This window comes from Oryza sativa, chromosome 12, assembly GCF_034140825.1.
Source record: "Oryza sativa Japonica Group chromosome 12, ASM3414082v1".
NCBI classification, from domain to species: Eukaryota; Viridiplantae; Streptophyta; class Magnoliopsida; order Poales; family Poaceae; genus Oryza; species Oryza sativa.
The window spans coordinates 9,359,087-9,383,688 of NC_089046.1; the positions used below are offsets into that span (position 1 = coordinate 9,359,087).

The following is a 24,602-nucleotide window of genomic DNA, read 5'->3' on the forward strand; positions in this document are numbered from 1 at the left end:
GCGTTCGGTCGGAGGACGGCGGGACGATGGCTCGCGCGGCAGGAGGGCGGCGGGATGTCGGCGCGGGACTGCAGGCTGGCGGCACACTGAGGCCACTCACGTGGAGAGGATGCGGGAGAAGGAAAGGGGATTGAAACTTTAGTTAGGGTTGGCAGGGGCATTTTGGTATTTTCTAAAAATACTGACAATACAACACACGGTTTGAGTAACATATCTAACAGAAACCTATCAGGAGGGGCATGGAAGGGATCAAAGCGAAATTTCAGGGGTACACAGGGGATTGGGTAAAATTCGAAGGTATAGAAGGCATTAGGTGAGTTTTCATGGGTACACAAGGGATTTTCTCTACATTATTTGTTTGACATTGTACTGAAATAGTTTGATTATACATTAAAGATGGACTACAGCTAAGGGTAACCATACTTCAGGCCCCGTTCACAACACACGAAAAAACATTTCAAAATTAAACAAATTGTACAGATATACTCGAGTGAATATTTCATGCCATTTTCACAGTCTGCACGATTCACGTATTGTATCTTTGTACCCCCTATAGCAGTGTAGAAGTTGCGTATCAGAGAATTATGAGAAAATTCAATAATGTTCGCAAAAAAGTCTGAACATGAACATGATAATTAACTCATTTGAACTTTCCACGTACCTGATCAACTTGATAGTAATTAGTAAAACAGAGTATATTCGAGCTGGGTTGTGAACAGTACAAATACCATATATTCAAACAAGCATGGTGTTATTGAATTCTCATACCTAGAGAGAATTTGACTTAGCGAAGCAAGCTGCCAAACCGTAAACCAACATAAATATTTATAAAATTTTTGTATACTCCGTTACAGATAGCGTTTTAGGAATTCATTAATGCGGGTGTACTGAACATCTGGGTAGAGCAGAGTTGCTTCGGCTCCATAGTCACCAATGTCGAAGTTTGTTAAGCAACCTTCGTAGAAAATGTGGTAGAAATGTGTTACTCCCACTTGATGAGCAAAATTCGTATCTGCTTGCATAAAAAATTGCATATCAATGATAAGTTAGGTTAATCATTGTTTGAAATTTAACCTCTTGAGTAATGATATTAAAAAAGGAGCATAGCCAAAAGTGTACATTATCAATTTGGTAATCAACCGAAAACAATATGATTGGTGTGGTGCTGAAGTTGCAGGTGTACTACTCCAACCATCAAGAGTACTTAAATTAAGTCTTGGTGTTTATGATTAAATAAATATATATATCGATAAACAGTTTATTTTTACCTTTCATTGAAGCCAAAAATTCATCACCCTGTATATGGAATTTGGTAAGACTTTTTCCAGAGAGTTTTTCCCACATCGCGATCAACTCGTTCTAAGTGAGGCAGTTATCTTGTGGTCTTATGTATATTGTCTTGTTCAAGGTGCGGGGATCATCGATTGATTTGATTGTATATGTTCCCACATCATCTTCATACACAAAAAACACTGCATATAACATTGCAGCTTAATTGGTTAGTATAGTTGAAATTCTAAACTGAGTGTAATATTACTAAAGAATGGTTTTCAATAGCCCTAACTTAGTTCTTATGGTTTCATCAAATAATGAGTAGTGAAAAGGATGGTGATTAATGCTTTATTATTTTTCACAGAAAATCATGCCAAAAAAATCTTAATAGGACATGATATTTTCACTAGCTAGCTACAGATGAAAAACATAATTATTTACAATAGAGTACATTGCGCTCGTGGTAAACGAACTTGGCATGTGAATGCAATTTATCATGGGAACTTAAAAAATGATCATGTTAGTGCAACAACTTATCTACTTTGTACGTTTTGTAAAAAAAAATACTACCATTGATTTTGTTTGTTGATATGCACGCATGATTAATCTAAGCAAGGGATAGGTTGTTTTGTTAAAACATATTAGTTTGATTGGATCCACATGCCACTACCCAAGTTGCTATACTACCAGCACGTGGTTTTTGAATGACTTTTTTTAGGTGTTTGGTTTTGGGATAGGTGAAATTGGATTAAGAAAGAAAATGTTCCCCTAAAATTTGGATTGGCTTGGTCTCTCAAAAACTGGTGGAACAATAGGACCTATTTTTCTCTTTGTCGACATATATACCATCACTTAAAAAAATAGAACCATCTCATTTTATCTCGCCGAACAGATGGTTGCGACCATCTCATCCCAAATTTGGATAAGTCCAACCCATCTCCAAACCAAACAAGTGTTAACTACTCCATTCGTTTTCATATTGTAAGTCGTTTTGAATTTTTTAATGCTAAACTTCTTGAAATTAGTTTCATTGAATATAAATTAATTATATTTTATAATTTCCTTTTTTAAATTGAAAATATTGCCATAGTTTTTTATAAATCTGGTCGGAGCTTAAAAAAAGGTTCACTTAGAAAAAAGTTAAAGCGACTTATAATATAAAATAGAGGTAGTATATCACACCCATACAGCAAGAAAAAGTTAATAAGTGAAAAAATGATAAATGGATTAAATAATGGAGAAACAAAAGACGTTCATTAGGAATCTTGTCCTGCTCTAATAAATTTGTACATTAAAATATCAATAAATTAATATTTTTAAATGAAAAGTCGGTAGATGAAATGAACTTTACGAAGTGGAAACAAAACGTGCAACTAAAAATGGCTGAAAATGAAAAGGAAATACCAATAATGAAGAATTGAAAACAGGTTATTTGCAGCACAGAATCTGGATCGAATGGGACCACTGACAATGAGAAAAAAAAAAGATGGACGTACGCTTCGATCCAAAGATAAATCAACTTTGTAAAAAGAGAAGAAAAGGTACAAATCTAACTTTCCATGAGAAAAAGACCCAACCATCTCCTGAAAATTAAAGAAATGAAGCAACAGTTTATAGCTAAGTAATTAACTTTTTTACCTTTGACGTTACCATCCCCGTACACACCAACTCTCTTTGGGAGGGAGGTGAGTTTTCATCTGACAGAGGTTAGGACTGAATTTAGCTGCAAAGCAATTTGCAGAAACATATGTGTGAGGGATGTTTGCATTCTCAATTGCTCTCCTTGTCTCCATCTTCTCATCAAACTAGATGATGGGGCGCGCCAATGGCGCGCCTCCTGTATATAACTTGTTGATTATTAGTGCCATGTCATATTAGTGATTAGATAATACAAAAAAGGGCATGACAGAACTGAAGGTAAACTATGCATCCTGATGCCACAAACTCCATTAGACCATTACCAAAAACCTTAGTAAGCCATATATTGGCAGCACTACAAAGCTGGTTCCAGAGCAGTAGCTTCAGGCATTGACAAGGCTGATGCTGCCTCGGAATGTGTCACATCTCCACCATGGACTCTCTTCTGCAGGCTCTCCAAGCTGGTGGCGCCTCACATCGACGGCGACCTTGAGGCCATTGCCGCACTGGGCACAGGAATTGCTTCATCTGGGAGGCTGCAGTTTGCCTAGTCGTCTTCGATGAGAGCAACAGAAGCTGCGTCAGATACACCCGAGGAAAAGGGCGTGCTGCTTGCAGGCATTTCTGTGAACAATTGAAGTCCTATTCCAGTTACTGTCCTCACGCCTTAATCTGCTATATTCACCTGAACACAAAAGTGCTCCATGACAACGTAAACAATATGAAATCATGAGATTTAACAACAACCACAACTTACAATAATATAAATACTTCTTGAAAAGAACAATAATATAAATCAGTGTCTGAATTGTACCTCCAATAGAGATATATTTCAATAAACATTATTCAGAAGGCAAGTTATGTTTTGGAGACAGAATAAGCTTATATACAAAGGGATAGAACAATAGGTTCAGGTTGTTCCTTTCAATATCTCCCTGTGTACTGTTGTTGGAAACAGGATTGAAAATTCTAGACTACCAATAGGCCTACTTTGCAGCAACAGTCATCATTGTACTGAATGCTTTGAAAAAAAGAACACCTTACCATGCAGATCAAATAGAGTTGTCCATATACTCACATACGGTTTGTATGAATGTGCGGTTGTGCCCTGTTTGGACTCCTCATCTGAAGGTTTTTGTTCTTCTCAAGAGATAAAAGTTCTTCCATAGGCAGCAAACCATAGACGCCGAGAACAGTGTTATTCTTAACAACAAAACTAAAACAAGAAAATACAAAAATACACGACTAATCTCTTCTGTTCCACATATAGAAGAACCAGAAAAACAAAACTATTTAAGCATTTTAATTATTGAAAGAATACTATTTAAGTGGATAGCTTCAGGACTATAATCAACAAATTCATAGCCCTTCAATGGGAATAAATAAGTGCTGGATGTAGTCAAATGCTCATAACAACAATAACAAAAAATACCTTTCTTCTCATAGTGTTCACGTCATCTCAAAGATTGCCATTTTCTATCGTAGACTGCTTATATTTCTGAGTCATCTCAGCCAGGCACTTTTGCAGAGATGCATTCTCAGATCTTAACTGGAAGACCTGGATGATAGTGCAGTAATTAGAATTGCCTTCCCAGTTACACCATAAGTAAACAAAATTTAAATGATATTTATTGAGTAATCCATTTCCTCAGTTCCCACAGTAAATTTCCTTGTGTCAAACATGTAGAATCAAGCAAGCAGCAAGTGAAAAATGCCGAAGGCCTGAGCTTATTGGACATGGACTCAAATCATTCATAAAACTAATTGAATCAAGTTACATGAAGATAAGGTGGAGGGGTATGACGATTGCTATCAAAATCTGAACCAGAGAATCCAGCATTAGGTTACTTTCAACCTAGGCTGATGCACAACTGGTTCATCAGTCATTGCACCAGCGTCCTATATCCTCCACCCGAAGAGTTGCAAGCAACAAACTAATATATAGAGGAGCAGTCAGTAGAAAGTTACATCTAAAGAACATGAAAAGATACATGCTCATGCAAGTCATAAGTTACGTCTAAAGAACATGAAAAGATACATGCTCATGCAAGTCATACTGCCTCGACGTTAGCTCATTCAACATCATACTTCACAACATACCGGTATCTACTATTTGTCTTCACGCTATATGATCTTATCTCCTAATTTTCTCATATGAATCAAGCATCCCAAATCCATCAGGTATTGAATTAGTACTAACAACTAACAGTACATACATAGTATATACTCTAATGTTACTTTTGACCGCTGAAAAGTGCAATCACCATGAGATCCTCTAAATTAAGCTGTCCTAACCAATAAAAAAGCAGAGATCATTGAAACAGATAAGGGATTATAAACAACAAAATGAATATATAAAAATATTATTTGTTTAAAACAAGTACATAATGATGAGTCAAAGTTGAGCATTCACATTTCTGTCAACCTCCCATTAGAATAGGAAATTCCATCCTAGTTGCTTTTAGTTTCTCCACATAAAGTTTCTCTCCACATAAAGAATTATTTCTGACAGTTAGTTTTTTTCTCCAAAATGTCTTGCAGTTGAAAATGCAGCAATAAAATAATTTAAAAAACATGCATCTAATACAAGAGACACGCAAACAACAGATAGAATAGGGAAAAAATGATATTTGTTAAATCCCACAATCATTGAAGAGCTGCTTACAGTGGGTTGGGATCAATTAAAACATGTCAAAGGCAAAATCCTATTTAACCCATCGCAGAAGCATGGTGTTCAAATAGAAATAATGAATTTGCAATATCAGAAAAGACGAGATGAGTTACAAACTACTCACAAAGTTGGTAAGGAAGTGCACACGATGCAACATCAGCAATTGCAAAATACCACTCACGATCATCACCAAGGAGGCCTAGATTTTGATAAGCAACTTGATATTTAAATGGTCCATTTGCGGAGAACTCAATATGGTTTGTTCCAGTAAGTTGATCTCTATTCATAAATCTGTAAGTTGTCAAAATAAACAGAACCATTAATTGTGATGTACCTTACTAAGTCCATTTGATATCCAGTTTTTATGTCATCAGACAACTCACAAGGTGGTTAGGGATGTTACTATTGGAAACCCATCACCCGGTGCTGGTGAGCTCATGAAGTTATTCTTGCTTAGGTCCCTGTAAAAGGGGAGAAATTTTACCACAACTCAAAGAATCATTAACCTTAAATTTTCCTATATTACAAACTTTGGTTCATCAAAATTGTAAACCCTGGACATGATTGCTAGAGTAAATGAGTAATGAAATATCACAACAAATGTGCAGTTGCTACAACTAACCTGTCATAACGGTGGACAGGCATCTCTGGTATAGATGGGGTAGTTCCAAACGACGACTATAGAGGACAAATCACGAGTCGAAATTGACTCTAACAAAGTGGTTATCCCTTGCTTTCACTAAATCATGCACCATTGGGAAGGCGCCTACACCACCGGTGCACTAATTAGTTGGTTAAGAAAGCATGCTTGGAACATCTAACAATTTTGCATACATTATGCTCCCTTTACTCCCAAAATATAGCAACTTCTGGCTATGTATCTTGACAAAACATTATAGAGTCAACTCCCTCTCCTTTGTCCCAAAAGTTGTAATGTTTTCAGATGGAGATATATAGTATTATACAGCAACAAATTACACATATTGTAAATGAGGACTAAAAGTGAATAAAAAGAATTGAGTCATAGCATATGAGCAATGAGGAAAATATTTTGCAGCCCAGCATTGATCATGATTAGTTGTCATCGACAGAAGATATATATGAAAGAACGAAATCTATCAGTTGTCAAGTGTAAGGAAAATCATGAACAGTGCATGATCTGTTCTTTGACACTTGGTTCTTAATTTCTGAAATGTTAAATAATGCAGTTAAACAATTAAGTACTGGATTATATCAAAGTACTTTACTAACTACCTCATCAAACATGTCACAAAGCTTGTTCTTCTTAATCTGGAGCTCGTACCACTCTGACGTGGACATCTCGGTAGCTGATAAAAGAAAAAAAAAGGCAGAAAAATAACTATCCTCTATCATTTTTCTCAAACAAATAAAAGAGAGCAGAGAATTGTCATACTTATCAATAATCACTCTGGTACTACTGAAGCCTGAACTCACATTGCCTATTGAGACAAAATTTGGTTTGATGTCATACATATCACACCGAAACATGGTTCCCATTCTTCCAAATGCTATAATGACCTATAAATGAATAATGATATAATAAATTTTACACCAAGTAAATATTGCACCATTCAGAATCTCTCTACCAGAAAGAAATATTCGAGTACCTCATATGATATTAACAATATGTCATCTTAAGGACAAACCAATGGCGCGCCTCCTGTATATAATTCGATTGATGACATAACTTAAAGGTACATCGATCTCTTAAAAACATCATTTTTAAGATATTCAGAATAGCCAGTGCACCCTTAGCAAGCAAATTTTTCACCAATTTCCTCATTTGTCGCGTAACACAATACTCAGTGTACCCTAAGCTAAATTTGGATTTGTCAATAATCATAAGTATATTCCTTAAATTGCAAAATAAATGTCAAAAAAAGAAGATAACCGAATATTTAACTGAAGATATAAAAAGAACTGCTTCAATCCAAGGAGCTAAAACATTTTCCCTTTCAGAACTCTAGAAAATTGCTTCCATCCATGGATATAAATCTTTCATGTGTCATGTCCAGCTAAGATATGGCAGCATACAAAAAAACGCAATTTATCATTTCTTAGATAGCATAAAAGGAATAAAGGCTTCTTAATGTATATAACATAACATACTAATGCTTGTTTTAACTGCAGTTGACTCCATTAATTCAATAAACAATGTGTGATAGGGTCGAATGATTCCATGTCTATTAGTTTGGCTAGGAAACTCCCATCTGACGCAAGCACCATTGTACTGCTAAGATTTGGGACATATTTTTGGAAAATTTTAACACAAACAGTCAGAAGCAACCGGTTAAATTACAGCATTGAAAAAAAAGGAAAATGCTTCTAAAATGAAGGCATGCATGCCCTCACATCAGATAGGGCAATCAATGATAATTCAATGGGTTTGTGAGATCCAAAATACAGTTACAACATATTTAAACTTAGTAAGATAAGCATGGCTGAAACATGATAACAATTCAGTTCAATAAAAGTGAGCGCACTTCACAAAATTGATCATAAAAACTAAAAAAAATATATAAATCTTTCAACATTGAAGCTTTTCTTTCATTGACAAATTGCATATTTAGGACCCGGGAATTCCAAACAAACAAAATAAAGCATGAAAGTGTGCAATGAACATGTAGCCAATGTTTTATGAATATAATTACCTAATTTTTGTAACACTTTATTTATCCAAAAGTGCAAGTGGTTAGTTGAAGCTAAAACTATAAATACAAATCTTTGTTAGGTACAATAGCAAAACACTTGACATCTTCCTGTAAATGTTTTTATCCTAGACTATATATGATTTGTGAAGACACAAAGCAAAATTTGTAGTGTCTACACTATTATTAGTCATAGATGTTGTGATGTGAGTTTGCATAAATATGTCACATGTCATGCACCGCTGATAACAACATAAAGAGAAAGATGTAAATTTGAAAAATGTTTAAATTCTCAATGGCACCATACATCATGAGAGGTAATTGGTAGAACTAATATGAACCTGACATCAGCCCATGGGTTAAATGGCTAAACATCATCCAAGTTTTTACAACTAAAGTTGTATACATGTCCAAGTAGAAATATCCTTATTCTTGATCTGTGTAAATTCAACAACTATAGAAAAGGACTTTTGTCCACATTTTGGTCAGTAAATACTTATGGCTAATGGCTAGTCCTAATCACGGGTTTGGCATCAGAAAATGAACATGCTTACTATATTTCCTAGGTGGAAATATGGATCTTTTTCCCCACCAAGAAGATAGGTTTGAAATACAAAGTATACTATATGGACAAAACATTATTGGAGAAACAATTGTAAGAGCAAAGAATTCAATTACCTTGGCCCCAAGAACCGCCATGATACTATCAGCAGCACATGGCATGTTGTTGATCCAAACCAACACAAATGGACCATCAAGAGATCTTCACTCTGATCCTTAAAACTCAACAGAAAGACCTTGATAAGAACACAAATACTTTCCATTTTGTTTTTGACATTTTACAGTGCAATTCTTGAGTTGGTTGATGGCATATCCATACACCTTGTTGCCTAGGGCAGCAATGAAGAGAAGACTCCCATAATATTTTCTCAGTTTATTATGCGAACCAAAGCCTGAAACAGTGCAAGAGTATTCTAAGGATTGAAGAAACCATTTTCCAACAAATATTCAGATATTCTTGAACTTCCTGCTGAGCAATCACATTATTTGTTGTAACTAACACGTCTAGAATATGAGTAATGTTGAGAAAATTGAGAACAACCCCAGGGAAATAATAGTAAGCAATTTTTAGGTGAAGGCTAAAGGAGTAAGTTCATAGCTAAAAATTTTGCCTAAGCTTGCATATACACCATATTGTTAAATACATTTTTATCCCTGAGGCCTACACACTACATATTTGCATGTATGGCAAAAAGGTGCATGAAGACAGGTAATCCACCAATGACAGGTGATTGAGTCAATTTCGAAGAGAATCAAGCTCCCAAAGGAATATATAAACCACAGCTTTACAAATAACGCAAAGATTCATGAGCCACAGCAAAATAGCACTCGGCTTGATTAAAAGAATTAAGAATTACACGCCTTATAAATATAGGATTATCTATTCCATGATAGTCTTGTGTGTCTTTCTTCAGAATAATGGTACTACACTGAAATAGAAAGGAAAGGAAAGCATCTTGATTCTACTCTAATTCCGATGCTATGTTTAAAAGAGGGCATGATTATCTACCATTCCAGCAACTTCTGCCTATGACATGCTAAAACACTTAATAATACCTTCACAGAGTAGAAATTATAAATATATTTACTTCTTGTATGTCCTACCTACAAATAATGCCTACTCTTATCCGGACACACAATATCCCCATATTGTCCAAGCCAAGAATAAATAATCAATAGGTTAGTTAAAAGGAGTGTCAGCCTACTGCGTTAAACCACCAAAAATGAAAAATCTATAGTGCAATCAAAAGGATCTTACACCACTGATGGGACAATGCGTAGCAAGTCCAAGTTCGATTATATCCGCTCCATTAATTTTTCACCAATCAAAGCCAAATATTCACCTGCAAAGGGTCAATGGTGAAATACACAAGTTGAATAAAAGACTCAGGTATCACAAAGAAAAGGTGGGAAGGGATATCAATTATTTTTGGAATCCAACTAAAGGGAAAACTGGATAGCAACCAACATGCCCGGTCAGATGGAACAAATAAAATGAGGAAACAACACCAGGGCGCATTAGGAAACAATAGTAGGGAGAAATGATACATATCCGATCCCCACAAATCTTGCACATGAGCAGACTACTTGGTCATAGCCAATGGTGCCTTGGCCAATATGGAATGCATAAGAAAAACACCATAACTACAAATAATTTGCAGCTTTTCAGAACAGAGGTTTCTGTGCAAGGAACTCTATAGAAGGTGATAGCGATAATCTAATGAGTTAAAAAGGAGTGAGATGAATTAGATTATATTTTGCGAGGATTGACCCTTATTGAGCAAAAAGCCCAAAAGTACACAAATAATTTAAGAAAAAGAGCAGCTTGCAATGAATGGACCAGACTACCAATATATCATAGCACTATAGATCATGTTGTCTTAACACACAGGTACCTCATCTCCAATAGCTATTTTCTGAAATCCGAGACCAAGAATGTCATCGAATTTTGCAACCATGAAAGTATATGGCTTGGCTCCTTTATAACTTCAATGAATTCCTAAAGCGGTGAAGCAATTCCTAAAGCGGTGAAGCAACAGTGCTAAAATATTTTGGAGTATATGATCAGAGATAGTCAGTGACTGAGATATATAGTGCATACCTGATCTTTCACAACCAGATCACCTACTGTAACACTATCCTCGTTGAAAAACCCATCAACTGAACCAGTGCCATATTGAATGGCAGCTGGTTTTCCTGGAGGGATCAAACAACAGAAAACAGGTCTGTAATCCAAATTTGTGATATAAAATGATTTTCCCTTTCATCTTAAATAACTAAACAATTCATAAGGACTAACAGTATAACTGCCAAGCAAATGTGTAATTTTCAATGCATATCTGCAAATCAAATATATATCTTTTTGGTAGATTATTTTATAGAAAAACTTTAACTTGAACAAAACCACTTAGCTTCAACCTCCTAATTTGATTCACACTGTAATCCAAATAACATACCATCTAGCATCATTTCGACCAAATGCAATTTTGCTTTAAAAGGTTACATTTCAACATGACATATAAGATATCCCACCAGTTGTAGAGTAAATAACAAAAAAAAAATACAGGAGGAAGTTTTCAGTGCATTCAAGTAGTAGTATATACAGATAGGCAGACAGTTGCAAACTCACAACACAAATGCACGGTTTGGGAAAGTTTTAAGACACGGACCATTCTTGCGATAAGTGCTTGGCTGCTCGGACTTGTAGCGAGTGGAAAAAGCACGCGATCTGCATCAATCGTCACCAGGAAAAATCCATCATTAGCACAACTGCACAAGTCACAACACAGAGCATGCATTTCAACAAACACTTGTAGGGCAATGAGTGATTAGCATCACCTCACTCAGCAGAGGGTGGAGTCAGTCTAGCGCAGAAGGATGACGTTGCACAGTGCTGACGGCGAGTCCGTGGTACTGGCAACCTCACATAGAAGGAACAGCATGTCAGCGAACCAAAGGGCAAAGGCTGCAGCACTCCATCGTCGATGGCCCGGCTTAGCTCGAAGGCTGTTACCACATCTGCATCCATCCAGTACGTCTGTAGGAACCTCAGTGACACACCACCAAGCAGTTTGCACTATACAAAAATCTAAATAGAAAAAAAAGAACTTCAACAAGCTCAGTAATATGACATGAAAGCAACTAATCAGCTTATCTCAGGAAAAAAGGGGAAAACACTCACGCCCTTCTTGAAGCTCGACTTGGTGTCTTGATGGCAGCGGCAAGAAAGCAACATAGGTGGTCAGATTCCTTAGCATCGACCTGGGACGAACAGACCTTGGGGCCCTTGTAGAAGAGCAGATATGGCGCTCATCGAACTGCCTCACCGTCGGTCATCATCTCCGCCCCGAGCTCCACCCGCTGGAACCTGAACTCCGCCCCCAGGTAACACAGGTTCGACAGCGGCGGCCCCTGTGAGAGTAGGGGAAGCGGGCTCCAACGCTTCTCCCCCATACTGCCGTTGACAGCCCCTTCCCACTCTTTACTGCTGCTGTCACCTCTCCCTCCTCTAGATCGACGGACAACCGGCCTTTAGCCAATGAGGTCGCGGCAACGACACCAGCTCCACCCGAGGCCGCCCCTTCCATGTGGTCGGGGGACGGAGGCTGCGGCACCGCCCGGTGCACGGGGGAAGTCAGATCCCCGTCCCCCGACCACATCGAGGCTGGATTCTTACGCCGGCGGCAGGAGGCGGAGGCGGGGATGGCGGCTGTGCGAGGCGGAGGCGGCGGCGGTGGCGGCGCGAGGAAGAGGCGGGGCGGCGGCGAGGGGCGGAGACGGAGGTGGGAGCGCGACGCAGGGACGGTGGCGAGGGGCCGCGGTGTGAGGCGGAGGCGGGGACGGCGGCGCGAGGGGTGGCCAAGGCGGCGGCGGAAGAGAGGGAGAGGGAGCGGGCAGAGGGAGAGGGTGCGGGCGGCGGCGGATAAGGTCTGGGGGGTTAGATTAGTGGGCGTCATTTTTGAAGAAAAACCCTATTCTTTCCTTATTTTACAGAGCAGTCCCTTTCCGCGATTTTTCCCCTTCAAGTACTGTTTATAAGGACATATATATAATTACAAAAAATAGAAGGACTTTTTCGAAAAACTTCCACCCGCGCACTGTAGCTATCCGACGTGGCACGCGCGAGCGGCCGCCCAGCCCGCCGCTCTTAATAGTTTCTAATGTAACCCTCCCAGGTTCAAGAGCATTCCCCATCCTCGATGGATCCATGCCGAATTCTGACGGCAGGAAACGCTGCTCGCAGAGAAGTATTCACAGTAAATATATGGCAATCTGATATTATCCTTATCCTTTAATGTCTGACATTTTTTAGTTTAAACATTAAGAAAAAACAAACAGAGTAGTTATTTAGGTAAAAAATAATCTTATTGTACTGCTCATTGAAAATGTAATTGAGCCCACTATGGTGCTCTATACTATAAAAGTAGAAATCAATATGATCTATTATCTATTTTGATCGATGGGTTATCTATTCGTACTATTATCCTAATTAACGGTAATAGAAACATGGAGGAACATTATTATAAAAAATCGTAATTTAGTAGTGACTAAACATTTTTTTTCTCTTTTATATATATATATATGGGGGAAAAGGTAAATTAACTTGTGCTACATGGAGTATGGGATCCAAGATTCAAATTGAGTATATACCCAATTTGAATGAGTATGAATTTTTTTTAAATGTTTAGATATGAACATTAACTTCTTTACTAACAAGGAGTTTGAACTTTTTTTTTTGTTAGATTTTGATTCTAGGTATATAACATCCAAACATATAATTTGTTAGGTATGTAATAATGAATTGTGAAACAAAGTTGAGTTTGAGTTGTTTTGTTGTTAGGTATTTGTATGAATCAAATTCATATACCTGATATCTACTTACAATTTGTAAATTTTTAAAAATTTGAGAGAATTTGTGTGTTTTATACCTTGGAGCCTGGGCACCATGTCTCCCAGGTGTACGTACTCCCGGTTGCATCCATCGTCCATCTGTAGCAGGCGACGATCGAGGCATCGAGCCAATTATCGGATCCATCCACCGAACCCGTTTTGATTTTTTTTCACGAAAAAATATTCAGTAATCGTTAATTTTTCCAAGACTAATCGGTGAAATTCAGCAAGAAACCGATATATATCCCTGATTCCCAGCAAGAAATGGCAACAACTCGTTCTCCCCACCCAATTTACGGATCTAGCGCGATTTACTGGCGGCTCAGAGGTAGGGATGAAACTGGTTTGGATAGTTTCCGTCCGTCCGGATCATTTTTCGGATTCGGATAGTTTCAGTCGGAATTATCCGGAAATTCTCGGATTCGGAAACGAATTCAGATATTTTTTCTTGGAAACGAAAATGAATACAGTAAGGGTACTATCCGTCGGAATCCGAAAACGGTCGGAAACTATCCGGAATTTTTTCGGATATCCGCAGACATTGAGTAAATTATATAAAAAACACGTATATATATATATAACTTTTTTATACGGAATCAGACGAAGACAAACTTTATATTAACATTGTAGAGCTCGATGATATTTACAACTTTATTATTGACTATTTTATTATTTTAGGTCATTTATGGGTCTAAATATTCATTATAATATACCATATTAATTTTTACAAAATCTCAGATCTACAATTCAACGACATCTAATGGAGATGTGTTCCATACCAAAGTTGTAGAGCTCAACGGGATCTACCACTTTTTAGTTTATAACATTTGTATTTAAAAGCATTTAAAGTATAATACAAAGAATACAAGTTTTAAAGTAAAATAAATAAAATCTCCAATTTATACAATAGTAAGTTATATATCAAGTAAAAGGTCTTGGGAATAGAAAACGATAATCATATTTGCATATGGATCTCTTAGAGGAACAGCCATGAAAATCGATTTTCACATACGGTTGTGAGACCGTCTATAAAATTGACGATATAAATGTTGGAGATGTTGAACTAAAATAATAAGCGATATCTCTTCCTTGATCAAGAAACTCAATTTGAGGGGTTTTTTATATACCGGTAAATATTCGCTACCGTATTCGTTCCGTCTCGTATTCGCTCCGTATCTGTATTCGATAATATTCGATTTTATTTCCGTATCCGAGTTTTCGATTCCGATTCCGATCAAAAAGAATATGAAAACGAATATGATAAAGCTAGTTTCCGATCCGTTTTCATCCTACTCGGAGGCGGCAGCATAATAAATTGGTGATTCGACGATGGCGGCGGCCGGCCGGATGCCTGGAGCCATTAATGATTTGGTGGTATAGGGCGATCCATCGGCAGGGACAACAAATTTATCTCGGTTGTGGGTGCCATCGCCCATCCCACCCTTCTCGGGTCTGGATCACCTGGAGTTGCAGGCAAATCCACCGGGTGGATTTCACCTAATCTGAGCCATTCTTTTACTTCTATGGCTGAGATCATCTTTTCTAATTAACAACCCTTATAATCAGTTTAAATCGCAGTGATGACCGACACCAGTGGCATCGCTACCGTGATAATCATGTTCGTGCACTGTCATGCATACACGTACGCGTCACGGCGGTGTTGCTCCAGTGAACTGCATGTCCAAAAATGCAGTAACTTTGCCGGTCGTCCATTCCAGCCGGCGGCTGAACCACTTGTCAACCAAATAGACACATCGGCACCACACCGCCGAGCGCTTGCTCATGTTCTGCTAGTGATCTCAGCCACCACCATTATTTGCCGCTCCTGTGCTCCACTACCACTGCAAGGTGATCTCAGCTCAACCGTGTCTTCTCCGTTTTGTAATTGGCCCTGAATTCTTGATCGATGTCCTGATGTGTGCTCGAGCTCGACGCGCGGTTCTTGTTAACAATTCGGGATAGTGTAACAAACGAGTAAGGTACTACAGAATAAGAACCACCCTGGCTTAATCATGACCCTAGAAAAAGACAAACGGTCCAGATTAGGTGAAATCCACTCGGTGGAGTTGAGTCCAACTCCAGGGGATCCACCGTTCCCACATCCCACGGCGTCTTCAGATTTGGTTTCTCCGCCGGCTATTCAGGAACCCATGCATGTAACAGTGTTTTTTACCGTTCTTAATTCTTGATTCATTGTGTAATCACCTTTCTTAATCACACCGTCCCATCTTAATTAATTGCCTTTGATGCAGATCGATGATTCTCTTGTATATTTCTTATGATCCCTATGAGTGGTCTGCTGCATTTTTTTTTCATAATTCTGTATATTCTTTAGTCTGTGGAATGATGAAGCTCCCTAACTCCTTGTAGAAGCGACACGTATATAATGGTTGAGCTCTGTTTTTCTATGTATAGATGTTGCCTGTGGTCTGACGGCTGGCCGGTGGCTGTTCATGCCGACCCAAAGAAAGCAATCCGGCGGCATCAGTAAATGGTGAATATTAGGGAAGGGTCTTTGTTTAGAAACTGTAATTAGGATTGTACGTTCTTTTTAATCAGCGTATAATGTTTCAATGTTAGCCTAAATTACTACACATCTTTCATGGAAATTCTGTTTTTACTAATGTCAATGACGACTAGTTCTTCTGTTGGAAATGTACATGTTGCCTTCTCGTATCTTTGAGAACATACTGATACTTGAATCATCATACTTGCATGTAGCAGCTGTTATATGTTACTCCCTCTGTTTCATAATGTAAGTCATTCTAACATTTCCCATATTCATGTTGATGTTAATGAATCTAGACAATATGAATGTGAAAAATGCTAAAATAACTTACATTGTGAAACAGAGAAAGTATGTATATTATGTAAAAGTAAGTATATACTGCTACTAATTGAAAAAGACAGTAGATACTTGTACGAACTAATTAAAATGAGTACATATACTATCTACTAACTTAAAAAATAAGTATGTACTACTAACGAAAAATCAGTATATACTACTAACTAAAAAAGATAAGATAAGTATGTAGTACTAGCTAAAATTCAGTATGTACTACTATCTAAAAAAATATATACTGCTATTGACTGAATATAAGTATATACCACTCCTAATTGAAAAATAAGTATATACTGCTATTGACTGAAAAATAAGTATATACTACTCCTAACTAAAAATAAGTATATACTGCTATTAAATAAAAAAAAGGATATACTACTGCTATACTACTAAGCAAAAAGGTATATTCTAGTACTAACTGAAAATATATACTACTATACTGGATCCTTAAAATAATTACATGTCTCATGGATTGCATGCTACAATGTGCACATGCACCTTGAATTTTAGGGATGTATCGTTCAGTACCTACCTGGTAATCTTAAGTGGTATATACTGAACTAGTAGTATATGCTTTCGTTTATATCTAGATTAGAACCGCGGCTCATTCAAATATTTTTCTATTCTAGATATTCTCATCTCAATATATGATACCTTCTGCATCTTATAGGATGTACTGATACTTTTGGATCATCATATCAAGTCCCCAACAAAAACACAATTATAAAAAAAAAAGTATATACTGCTACTGGATATTAAAAAAAAACGCATATAGTTCAACAACCAAAAAATCTAATACGTAGCACATACTAAGTCATACAAAAAAACACAGTATGTGCCGTATACTGAAAAAGGAAAGGCATATGCTCTTTCAACGTTGGTTCTGGTACATACCGAATATTATGAAGAACAAAAATCGTTCTGCATATCTAACTACTTTGCATGCAACAGGCGGACTAATTTACGAGTTGCATGCATGCATGAATTGTTACATCATCTATTTATTAATCATTTTGTTTTTTCAATCCGGTTAATATTGGATGATCCACTATCAGGTATATATATAAAATACACAAATCCACTCAAAAATTTTAAAAATTTTCAAATTGTGAGTATATATCTAGACATAAAAATTTGATTCATACCTATACTTAGCGACAAAACATCTCAAATTCAACTTTATTTTATATTCAATTATTACATACCTAACTAATTATATATTTGGATGCTACTCCCTCTGTCCCATAATATAAAGGATTTTGATATTTTGGTTGCATTGTTTGACCACTCGTTTTATTCAAAAAAATTTGTGCAAATATAAAAAACGAAAAGTTATGCTTAAAGCACTTTGGATAATAAAGTAAGTCCCAAAAAATAATAATTCCAAAATTTTTTGAATAAGACAAATGGTCAAACAGTGCAAGCAAAACGTCAAAATCCCTTATATTAGGGGACGGAGGGAGTATATAGCTAGAATCAAAATCTAACAAAAAGATGTTCAAATTCAGTTCAAATTTGTTTGAACTAGTTAGTAAATAAGTTAATGTTTATACCTATATATTTTTTAAAAAATTCATACTCAATTGAATTAAGTATATACTCAATTTAAAACTTGGTGCCCGGTCACCATAAAGCTCCAGTTAATGAAAAAATGTTTCAATTCTTGAAAAACAGTGAAACACAGTCAAATCAGTAGATGAAACAAATGATTTTAAGGACTGAAACACTAAAAATTCACAACGCACACATCCACTATTCTGATGCTCCTCCCTTGTGCGCTCCCGACAGTGAAGCGACGATGTCGTCCTTGAGCATGCTAGTCTTCTTGATCGTGAGAAAAGAAGATCAAGGATGGCCGCTACCTAGTTCTCGAGCTCAAGACAAAAAAAATCACATAACACCAGATCAACATCATGTTCTCCAACACTGGCTCAACATCAGCGCCAGACCTCCCCCTTCCACAACTACCTCCTTCACTCGTGCGCCACAGAGATAAATCTAGCCATCCCCAGGTCACAGGCTCCACTGTGACCTCGACCTCATCCCACCGCTGCAACGTCACCTCCGACGCCTGCTTGTGCTCATCGTCTAGTCATGGAAGAGGGGAAGAGGAGAGAGTGGGAGAAGAGAGGGAGACGGAGAGGGGCCTTGCCTCCCAAGCTGCCATCGCTCACCATCCGCGGCCATGGAAAAGGGAAGAGAGGGAGAGGGAGATTGAGATAAAAAAAATGAGTGGCTGAGAATTGAGGAGCTCATGTTATTTCTGTTTTTGTTGGGTATATTGGCACAGACAAATCATGTTCTTTTAATTAATTATGTATTAATTTGTTGAGCAGATAGAAAATAAATTACCTTGACATTTCCAGCTTCTTTGATGGCCTTGACGAGCTTGAGCTGCAGCAAGATGTTGTGGCTGCGGTGGTGGACGCCGGACATGGCGGAGACGACGACGTCCACCTGCCGGACGGCGGCGACGAGGCCATCGTGGTCGTCGAGCGACGCCTCGAGGAGCCGCGCGCCCTGCGCCTTGAAGGCCAGCAGTATCTGGAGCTTGTCGATGTTGAGGCCGATCTCCGGCCGCAGCAGGACGAAGGTGGGGTGGCCCTCCGCCAAGCTCGCCGCAACGATCCGCCGGCCGATGTAGCCGCTGCCGCCGACGATGAGGACCCGGCTCTTCTCCATGGCCATGGCTCCCAGCTCTGATGAGTGCCACAACTGACCACGCTACCGTGCAGTCGACTCGACAAAGCTTTACTGCCGATTGCGGCCTATATGTATTAGCGTGTGGTCCTGTTGTCGTACCAACTGTGTCAGCGATTATAATTTATCAATCTGACTGTGGTAGAGAGGTTTGGGGGTACGTAAATAACAAAGCTTGAATCTGTTGGTTTGGATCGGCTTGTTTCAGCTCCGCGTTCATATAAAAGTACTGCCCCCTAATACTGTTAGGATGCGATAAGCAAGCAAACGTAAAAAACAATAGATCAATCACAGAAGACACGAGATTTAACGTGGAAAACCCTCCCAAAGCAGAAGAGAAAAAACCACGGACGCCAGCCAGCAAAATATCTTTACTATATCTGGGGTGAGGTTACAATGCCGCACGGCGGTTTACAAGAGGTATATATATGGTGGAACCCTAAAAGGGATGACGATCCGTACGCTCCGGCCCAAGCCTCCCTGCGACGGGCGTCCGCTCCACTACGGCAGAAGCTAGCCTTTATTAAGTGCAAATGAATTTGGATCACAACTCAACAAATACACCATTATAGTATTTCTACTATACACGCTTAAGAATCACCCTATTCTAATGTCAAGTTACAATCACAATTCACAAGTAGGAGCTAAAACATGATGGGTATTTTCCTCCCACACGCCCGTCCATATTAATTCGGGATAAAAAAAATAGATACTTAGGGGTATATATATTCAGATATATATGCGAGTCGAATCTGGGTATTTTTTCAATGCATAAGTGATCGGGTTAGAAAAGATGATACCCAATGGATAAAGAGGATGTGATAAAACATACGGATAATACCTGCTAAGCTATTCGGGTATTAGCCGGATAGCGGGCCCAATAGCAACCATAGCACATCTGCACATATATAGCTTCAAGTCTACCCTAATTAAACAAAATACTAAAAGGCCTAAAAGGCACACTCCTCAAGGCTCTAGCAGTCCAGGCAGCAAAAATTTTCACAATTTGACCCTTTGCAAAAACTATTTTTACAAATAAATCGCCACCAAAACTTATTTAAAAAATGACCCTTTTTTCAGCGTCAAATCACCTAGTGCTGAATTTAGACACCTCAGCGCCACGTCAACTGGCGCTGAATGCCGTGCCACCGCAAATGGGAGACTAAGTCAGCTTGCCAACTCATATTCAGCACCACGCTATTTAGCGCTGAGGTGTCTAATTTCAGCGCCACATAATTTGGCGCTGAACATAAGGGTCATTTTTGAAATAAGTTTTGGCGGCGGTTCATTTGTAATAATAGTTTTTGCAAAGTGTCAAATTGTGAAAATTTTTGGTCCAGGCAGTGGCAAAACTCTGCCTAGTGATGCTGTTGTTTTGGTATCTATACTATCTATATAGTTGATAACCACTAACTACTAAAACTAATCATGCAAGTGTGTCACATGATCATCCACTAGCAATTATTATTAAGAGTATTTTAAATCGTATATAAGTGTGCCACATCATCACCCACTAGTAATTATTATCTAGAGTATTTTAAATATCATGCAAACATAACATATCATTCATAATTTTATTGTATTTTTAGAGCTCAATATGTAAATAATGTCAAATCATTATCTTACATTATTTAAACATATACATCTACCATTTCTATAATATATAACATGCATTCATTCACATATCCCGTAGCAAAGAGCAGAGTATCAACTAGTTATTAGACATTAGTATGCCCTAAGCTCTTAACAAGTTAGCATAGCTTTGGTCCATGTGGCATAGGTCGTTGCTTTAACTCAGTATCCGAATAAGTATTCCAGTCGAATAGTATTTGCATCTGTCTTAGTACGTATTCGCTGCCGATGATATTTGTGTTTGTATTTATACCCGATACTATCCGTATCCGTCCTAATTTTAATTACGGTTAGAATATGGGAAGGGTAAAATCCAACCCAACCCAATTTCTCCCGTCATCACGAGGGCTGAATCCTCACCCTCGCGACACGACTATGGCGATTACTACGGAAACAGTTTCGACAAAAGGCTATGTGGCCCACCTCTATCCAGGTGTGTGCGCGTGGAAAATGACCATTTTTGTGTATGGGGCACTTAGCCGAGTGGGGAAATAGATTATTCCCGACAGACCGCTTAAGATATCTGATTGCGATAATAAAGTTTGCAGGCTTCTACGTTAAGCGGTCCACCTAGGATGATGTTTTTCCCATGCGGCCATGCCAAATTAGGGCCTCCTGAGAAGATGCTTCTTAGATATATATATTTCTCAGCTATTTTTAATCAAAATATTTTTTTAACTGAAATTTCCCAGTTTTATATTGGCACAATTCTGTAGTATTACTATAGACTCTAGTACTTGTCAATATATAAATATTGAATATGTACAAGACATATAAATATTGTTTTGTGAACTTGATTACAAATTATCATTCTCAGACCGCGTAATAGTAAAGTTTCATTACATGTGTTTTCTTTCCCACTATATAAACAGAAGATAAACTTTTTACTCATACGTGCACAAATTTATATCAGTTTGTCCTAAGTTTATTCAATTTATGATATATATCGAGTTCTTTTAATTAATGTTTTTAATAATAAATAGAAATACGGTCTCTATATACAACCAAATTAAAATCAAGTTTTCTTAAATTATTTACTAAATGGTCGTGTTTCTAGAAAACAAATTACATTTCCAGATTCTTTGATGGCCTCCACGAGCTTCAGCTGGAACATGAGGTTGTGTCTGCAGAAGTGGACGCGGGACATGACATCTCCGGCCGGAGCAGGACGTAGATGTGGTGGATCCAGTTCCTCTCTACAGCACAGCAGAGAAGACTGTAGCTACAGCCTCCACCTCCGTCGCCACCGTCGCCGCCTGTTTGTACCATAATTTGGCTTAAAATTAGTTTATCTGAGCAGGCCAAATTATTTAGAGGAGTTGGTACATTTATCTAGAGGTTTGCTCGAGAGTTCTGAAATATATATGTGTGCAGGAATTTGTGATGCCCTGCTTGGATGATTTGTGTATAATGCTGGGTGCAGCAGCAATTTATTTGGTTTGGACTTGTCACATGGATGCAGCCTAGGAGAGATTTGGCGACGGGGATCAATGCTTGATTGATGATTAATTTGCCGAGATGTGCTGCTGTTGCCGCACGGGACTGGAGGACTGGCATTAGTAGATTGCATGAGAACTATATATTCCGTTTGTTAATATTTAGATGGAGTCGGATTCTGTTAGCTAATTTGTTGGAGTTTCCATGTACGCTCAAGCGGTGCGGCTGGGGGTTCTGGTGCTCCTATAAATATTAGTGTATTAGGTTAGTTTTGAAGGGCCCCGAACAAAATTACCAATCTATTATTTTCCTGTTCTTTACTTTCATGTTATTTTCTATTTTGTTTTTATGGCTAAGTTCTGGCATCCCTAGAATTTAGTTAATCTTTGCCGTTTTGCGCTGAAAAACGGTCGTGCTTCTCCACGAAAGCGAGAAGATTATCCTTTGCTAGTTTGCTCGGAAACTAGTCGTTCGTCGTCACGTAAGTACGATATTTATCCTCTTTGCTAATTTGCTTGTAAATTAGTCATGTGATTCCGCGAAAGTGAATTAATCTCGAAATCGGTTTCACTAGCCGATTTTGATCTATCGATTTTGGCGACTCTATTGTTTACACCGCAAGTCGTTAGGTGATCTTGTGTTGGCCATGAAAAAGCGTCAACACCGCCATCGCGTCGCCGTGTCCAACACCTCCGCCTCCCTCTCCCGCCGCCAGTCCACCGTTCGCCGCCTCCGTTTCCGACCACCGCCGTCGCCGTCTCCATCTCCGCTCCGTGTCCGCCTCGCGCCACTGCCGCCTCCGCTGTTACCGGCCACCTCCCGTGCGGCACGCCGTTACCGTCGCTGAGCGCACAACCTCCGCTGCTGTCGACCGCCTTATCGGGCTGCCGGCGTTCGGATCCGGCGAGGGGGCGGTCAGATCCGTGTCCCCCGACCACATGGAAGGGGCGGCCTCGGGTGGAGCAGATCGACGCTGGCCACGAAGGTGCGAGCACGGATGGAGCAGTTCGAGCAGCCACCGTCGTCCCTCGAAGCCACAGGTAATAAACGAGACAAGCCGCGCTTCCAGGTTTGTCGCCCGCACCACCTCTCAACCTACTTATCTCCATCAATGGAGAACCCCCGGAGGCGGAGATCGGGCACAGGGTGGAGGACCTGTGGGAGGTGGCAGAGCCGCAGCTGTCACCGTCCGAGAAGCTCAACTCCTGCTTCGAGGACATCGTCGTCGCCTCCTTCCCCTGCCCCCTTGGCTCGCAAGGTATGTAACTAACGCCTCTCCATGCTGCTCTGTGAACGAACATGTTTCTGCGTATTCTCTGATTTGATCAGATCACTGCTACAATAGCTATTTTTCCGTGCGGTTGTTTTGATTTTTGCGTGCGGTTGTTTTGCCCGTCTGGAACATTGCGTCTTGAAAAATCGTGATTTTCTTGTGCGGGTGGTGAAACCGCACGCGAAAATCCGACTTTCGCGTGCGGCTACTTACGCCGCCCACACGGGAAAATAAAAATCCGAAAAAAAAATAAATTTTCAAAAAACACAAACCCTAACCCTAGATCCGGATCCGGCACCCCACCACCGTGCCGGCCACCACCACCGCCGGATCTGGGCGGGAGGCAGCCGCCGCCACCGGATCTGGGCGTGGGGAGGGCGGCGCCGCTCCCGGCCGCTTCCTCGTCGTCGTCGTTGTCAGCCGCGCGCACGTTGCCGGCCGTCGGCTCCTCCCGCTCCCGGCACACGTCGTTGGTCCGCTCCTGACCGCTGCCTTGCCGTCGTCGTTGCCGTCGTGAGCACGCCACTTCCGGCCGCTGCCTTGTCATCGTCGTCGGCCGCGCGCACGCTGCTCCCGGCCACCGCCTCACCGCCGTCGTCGTCATTGTCGGCCGGGCGCACGCTGCTCCCGGCCGCCGCCTCGCCGTCTTTGTCGTCGTCGGCCACGCGCACACTTCTCTTGGCTGCCTCCCCACGTCCGCCCGCCGCCGCGAGCCCTCCGTGCCCGCCAACCGCCGTCGACCCCTCCGCCGAGAGCCGCCCGGAGGAGAGGAGGAGAAGGTGAGACAGAGAGAGGAAAATGAGAGGAGAGGAAAGTGAGAAGATATGGGGGAGAGAGAGGAGAGAAGGGGGCGGGGGAGAGAGAAGAAAAGTCCAATTTTTTTTGAATAGGATGCGAGGGAAGTGCTATTTTCCCTGTGCTGTTAGATTAGGAGGCCCGCACGCGAAAATAGAGTTATTTTTGCTTGCGGGCCTGTTAAGTGACCCGCACACGAAAATTGATTTTTGTGTGCGGGTG

The 24,602-nt window shown here is 39.7% G+C and overlaps 2 protein-coding genes across 26 annotated transcripts; both read right to left on the reverse strand.

Moving 5' to 3' along the window:
• Nucleotides 1-680: 680 nt before the first annotated feature.
• LOC9269561 (uncharacterized) lies at nucleotides 681-12,671 on the reverse strand. 22 transcript variants are annotated; one of them, XM_066306442.1, is made up of 18 exons: nucleotides 11,993-12,671; nucleotides 11,650-11,899; nucleotides 11,481-11,539; nucleotides 10,913-11,007; nucleotides 10,707-10,830; nucleotides 10,070-10,154; nucleotides 9,133-9,203; nucleotides 8,929-9,026; nucleotides 7,037-7,120; nucleotides 6,836-6,909; nucleotides 5,965-6,042; nucleotides 5,706-5,872; nucleotides 4,343-4,468; nucleotides 3,989-4,070; nucleotides 3,234-3,595; nucleotides 2,911-2,995; nucleotides 1,269-1,472; nucleotides 681-1,012 (listed from the first exon to the last, which is right to left on the reverse strand). In XM_066306442.1, exons 8-13 carry the CDS (start codon nucleotides 8,971-8,973, stop codon nucleotides 4,449-4,451), a joined length of 468 nt encoding a protein of 155 aa, XP_066162539.1. In that variant the 5' UTR covers nucleotides 8,974-9,026; nucleotides 9,133-9,203; nucleotides 10,070-10,154; nucleotides 10,707-10,830; nucleotides 10,913-11,007; nucleotides 11,481-11,539; nucleotides 11,650-11,899; nucleotides 11,993-12,671; the 3' UTR covers nucleotides 681-1,012; nucleotides 1,269-1,472; nucleotides 2,911-2,995; nucleotides 3,234-3,595; nucleotides 3,989-4,070; nucleotides 4,343-4,448. The 22 variants fall into 22 exon arrangements, with proteins under 22 accessions (XP_066162539.1, XP_066162538.1, XP_066162535.1 ...); XM_066306441.1 differs by having other exon boundaries at nucleotides 3,955-4,070; XM_066306438.1 differs by having other exon boundaries at nucleotides 2,911-3,109; nucleotides 3,955-4,070.
• On the reverse strand, nucleotides 11,713-19,422 carry LOC136351228 (pinoresinol reductase 1-like). 4 transcript variants are annotated; one of them, XM_066306419.1, is made up of 2 exons: nucleotides 18,896-19,354; nucleotides 11,713-11,829 (listed from the first exon to the last, which is right to left on the reverse strand). In XM_066306419.1, the coding sequence occupies exons 1-2, from the start codon at nucleotides 19,229-19,231 to the stop codon at nucleotides 11,821-11,823; spliced, it is 345 nt and encodes a 114-aa protein (XP_066162516.1). In that variant the 5' UTR covers nucleotides 19,232-19,354; the 3' UTR covers nucleotides 11,713-11,820. The 4 variants fall into 4 exon arrangements, with proteins under 4 accessions (XP_066162516.1, XP_066162514.1, XP_066162517.1 ...); XM_066306417.1 differs by lacking the exon at nucleotides 11,713-11,829 and adding an exon at nucleotides 12,602-13,044 and having other exon boundaries at nucleotides 18,896-19,363; XM_066306420.1 differs by lacking the exon at nucleotides 11,713-11,829 and adding an exon at nucleotides 16,321-16,444 and having other exon boundaries at nucleotides 18,896-19,371.
• Between the last annotated feature and the right edge of the window lie 5,180 nt (nucleotides 19,423-24,602).

Bases quoted from the DNA above. Each gene is read 5' to 3' on its own strand.
- LOC9269561 (XM_066306422.1), bottom strand. From the start codon at position 8,973: ATGCCATGTGCTGCTGATAGTATCATGGCGGTTCTTGGGGCCAAG. The intron at 6,910-7,036 runs GTGAGTTCAGGC...TTCTTTTATCAG, and splicing joins ATTTTGTCTCAATAGGCAAT to CTACCGAGATGTCCACGTCA. The intron at 5,873-5,964 runs GTGAGTTGTCTG...GACAACTTACAG, and splicing joins GTAACATCCCTAACCACCTT to ATTTATGAATAGAGATCAAC.
- LOC136351228 (XM_066306417.1), bottom strand. From the start codon at position 19,231: ATGGCCATGGAGAAGAGCCGGGTCCTCATCGTCGGCGGCAGCGGCTAC. The intron at 13,045-18,895 runs GTAATTTATTTT...CTCTGCGAGCAG, and splicing joins AAGAAGCTGGAAATGTCAAG to CGTTTCCTGCCGTCAGAATT.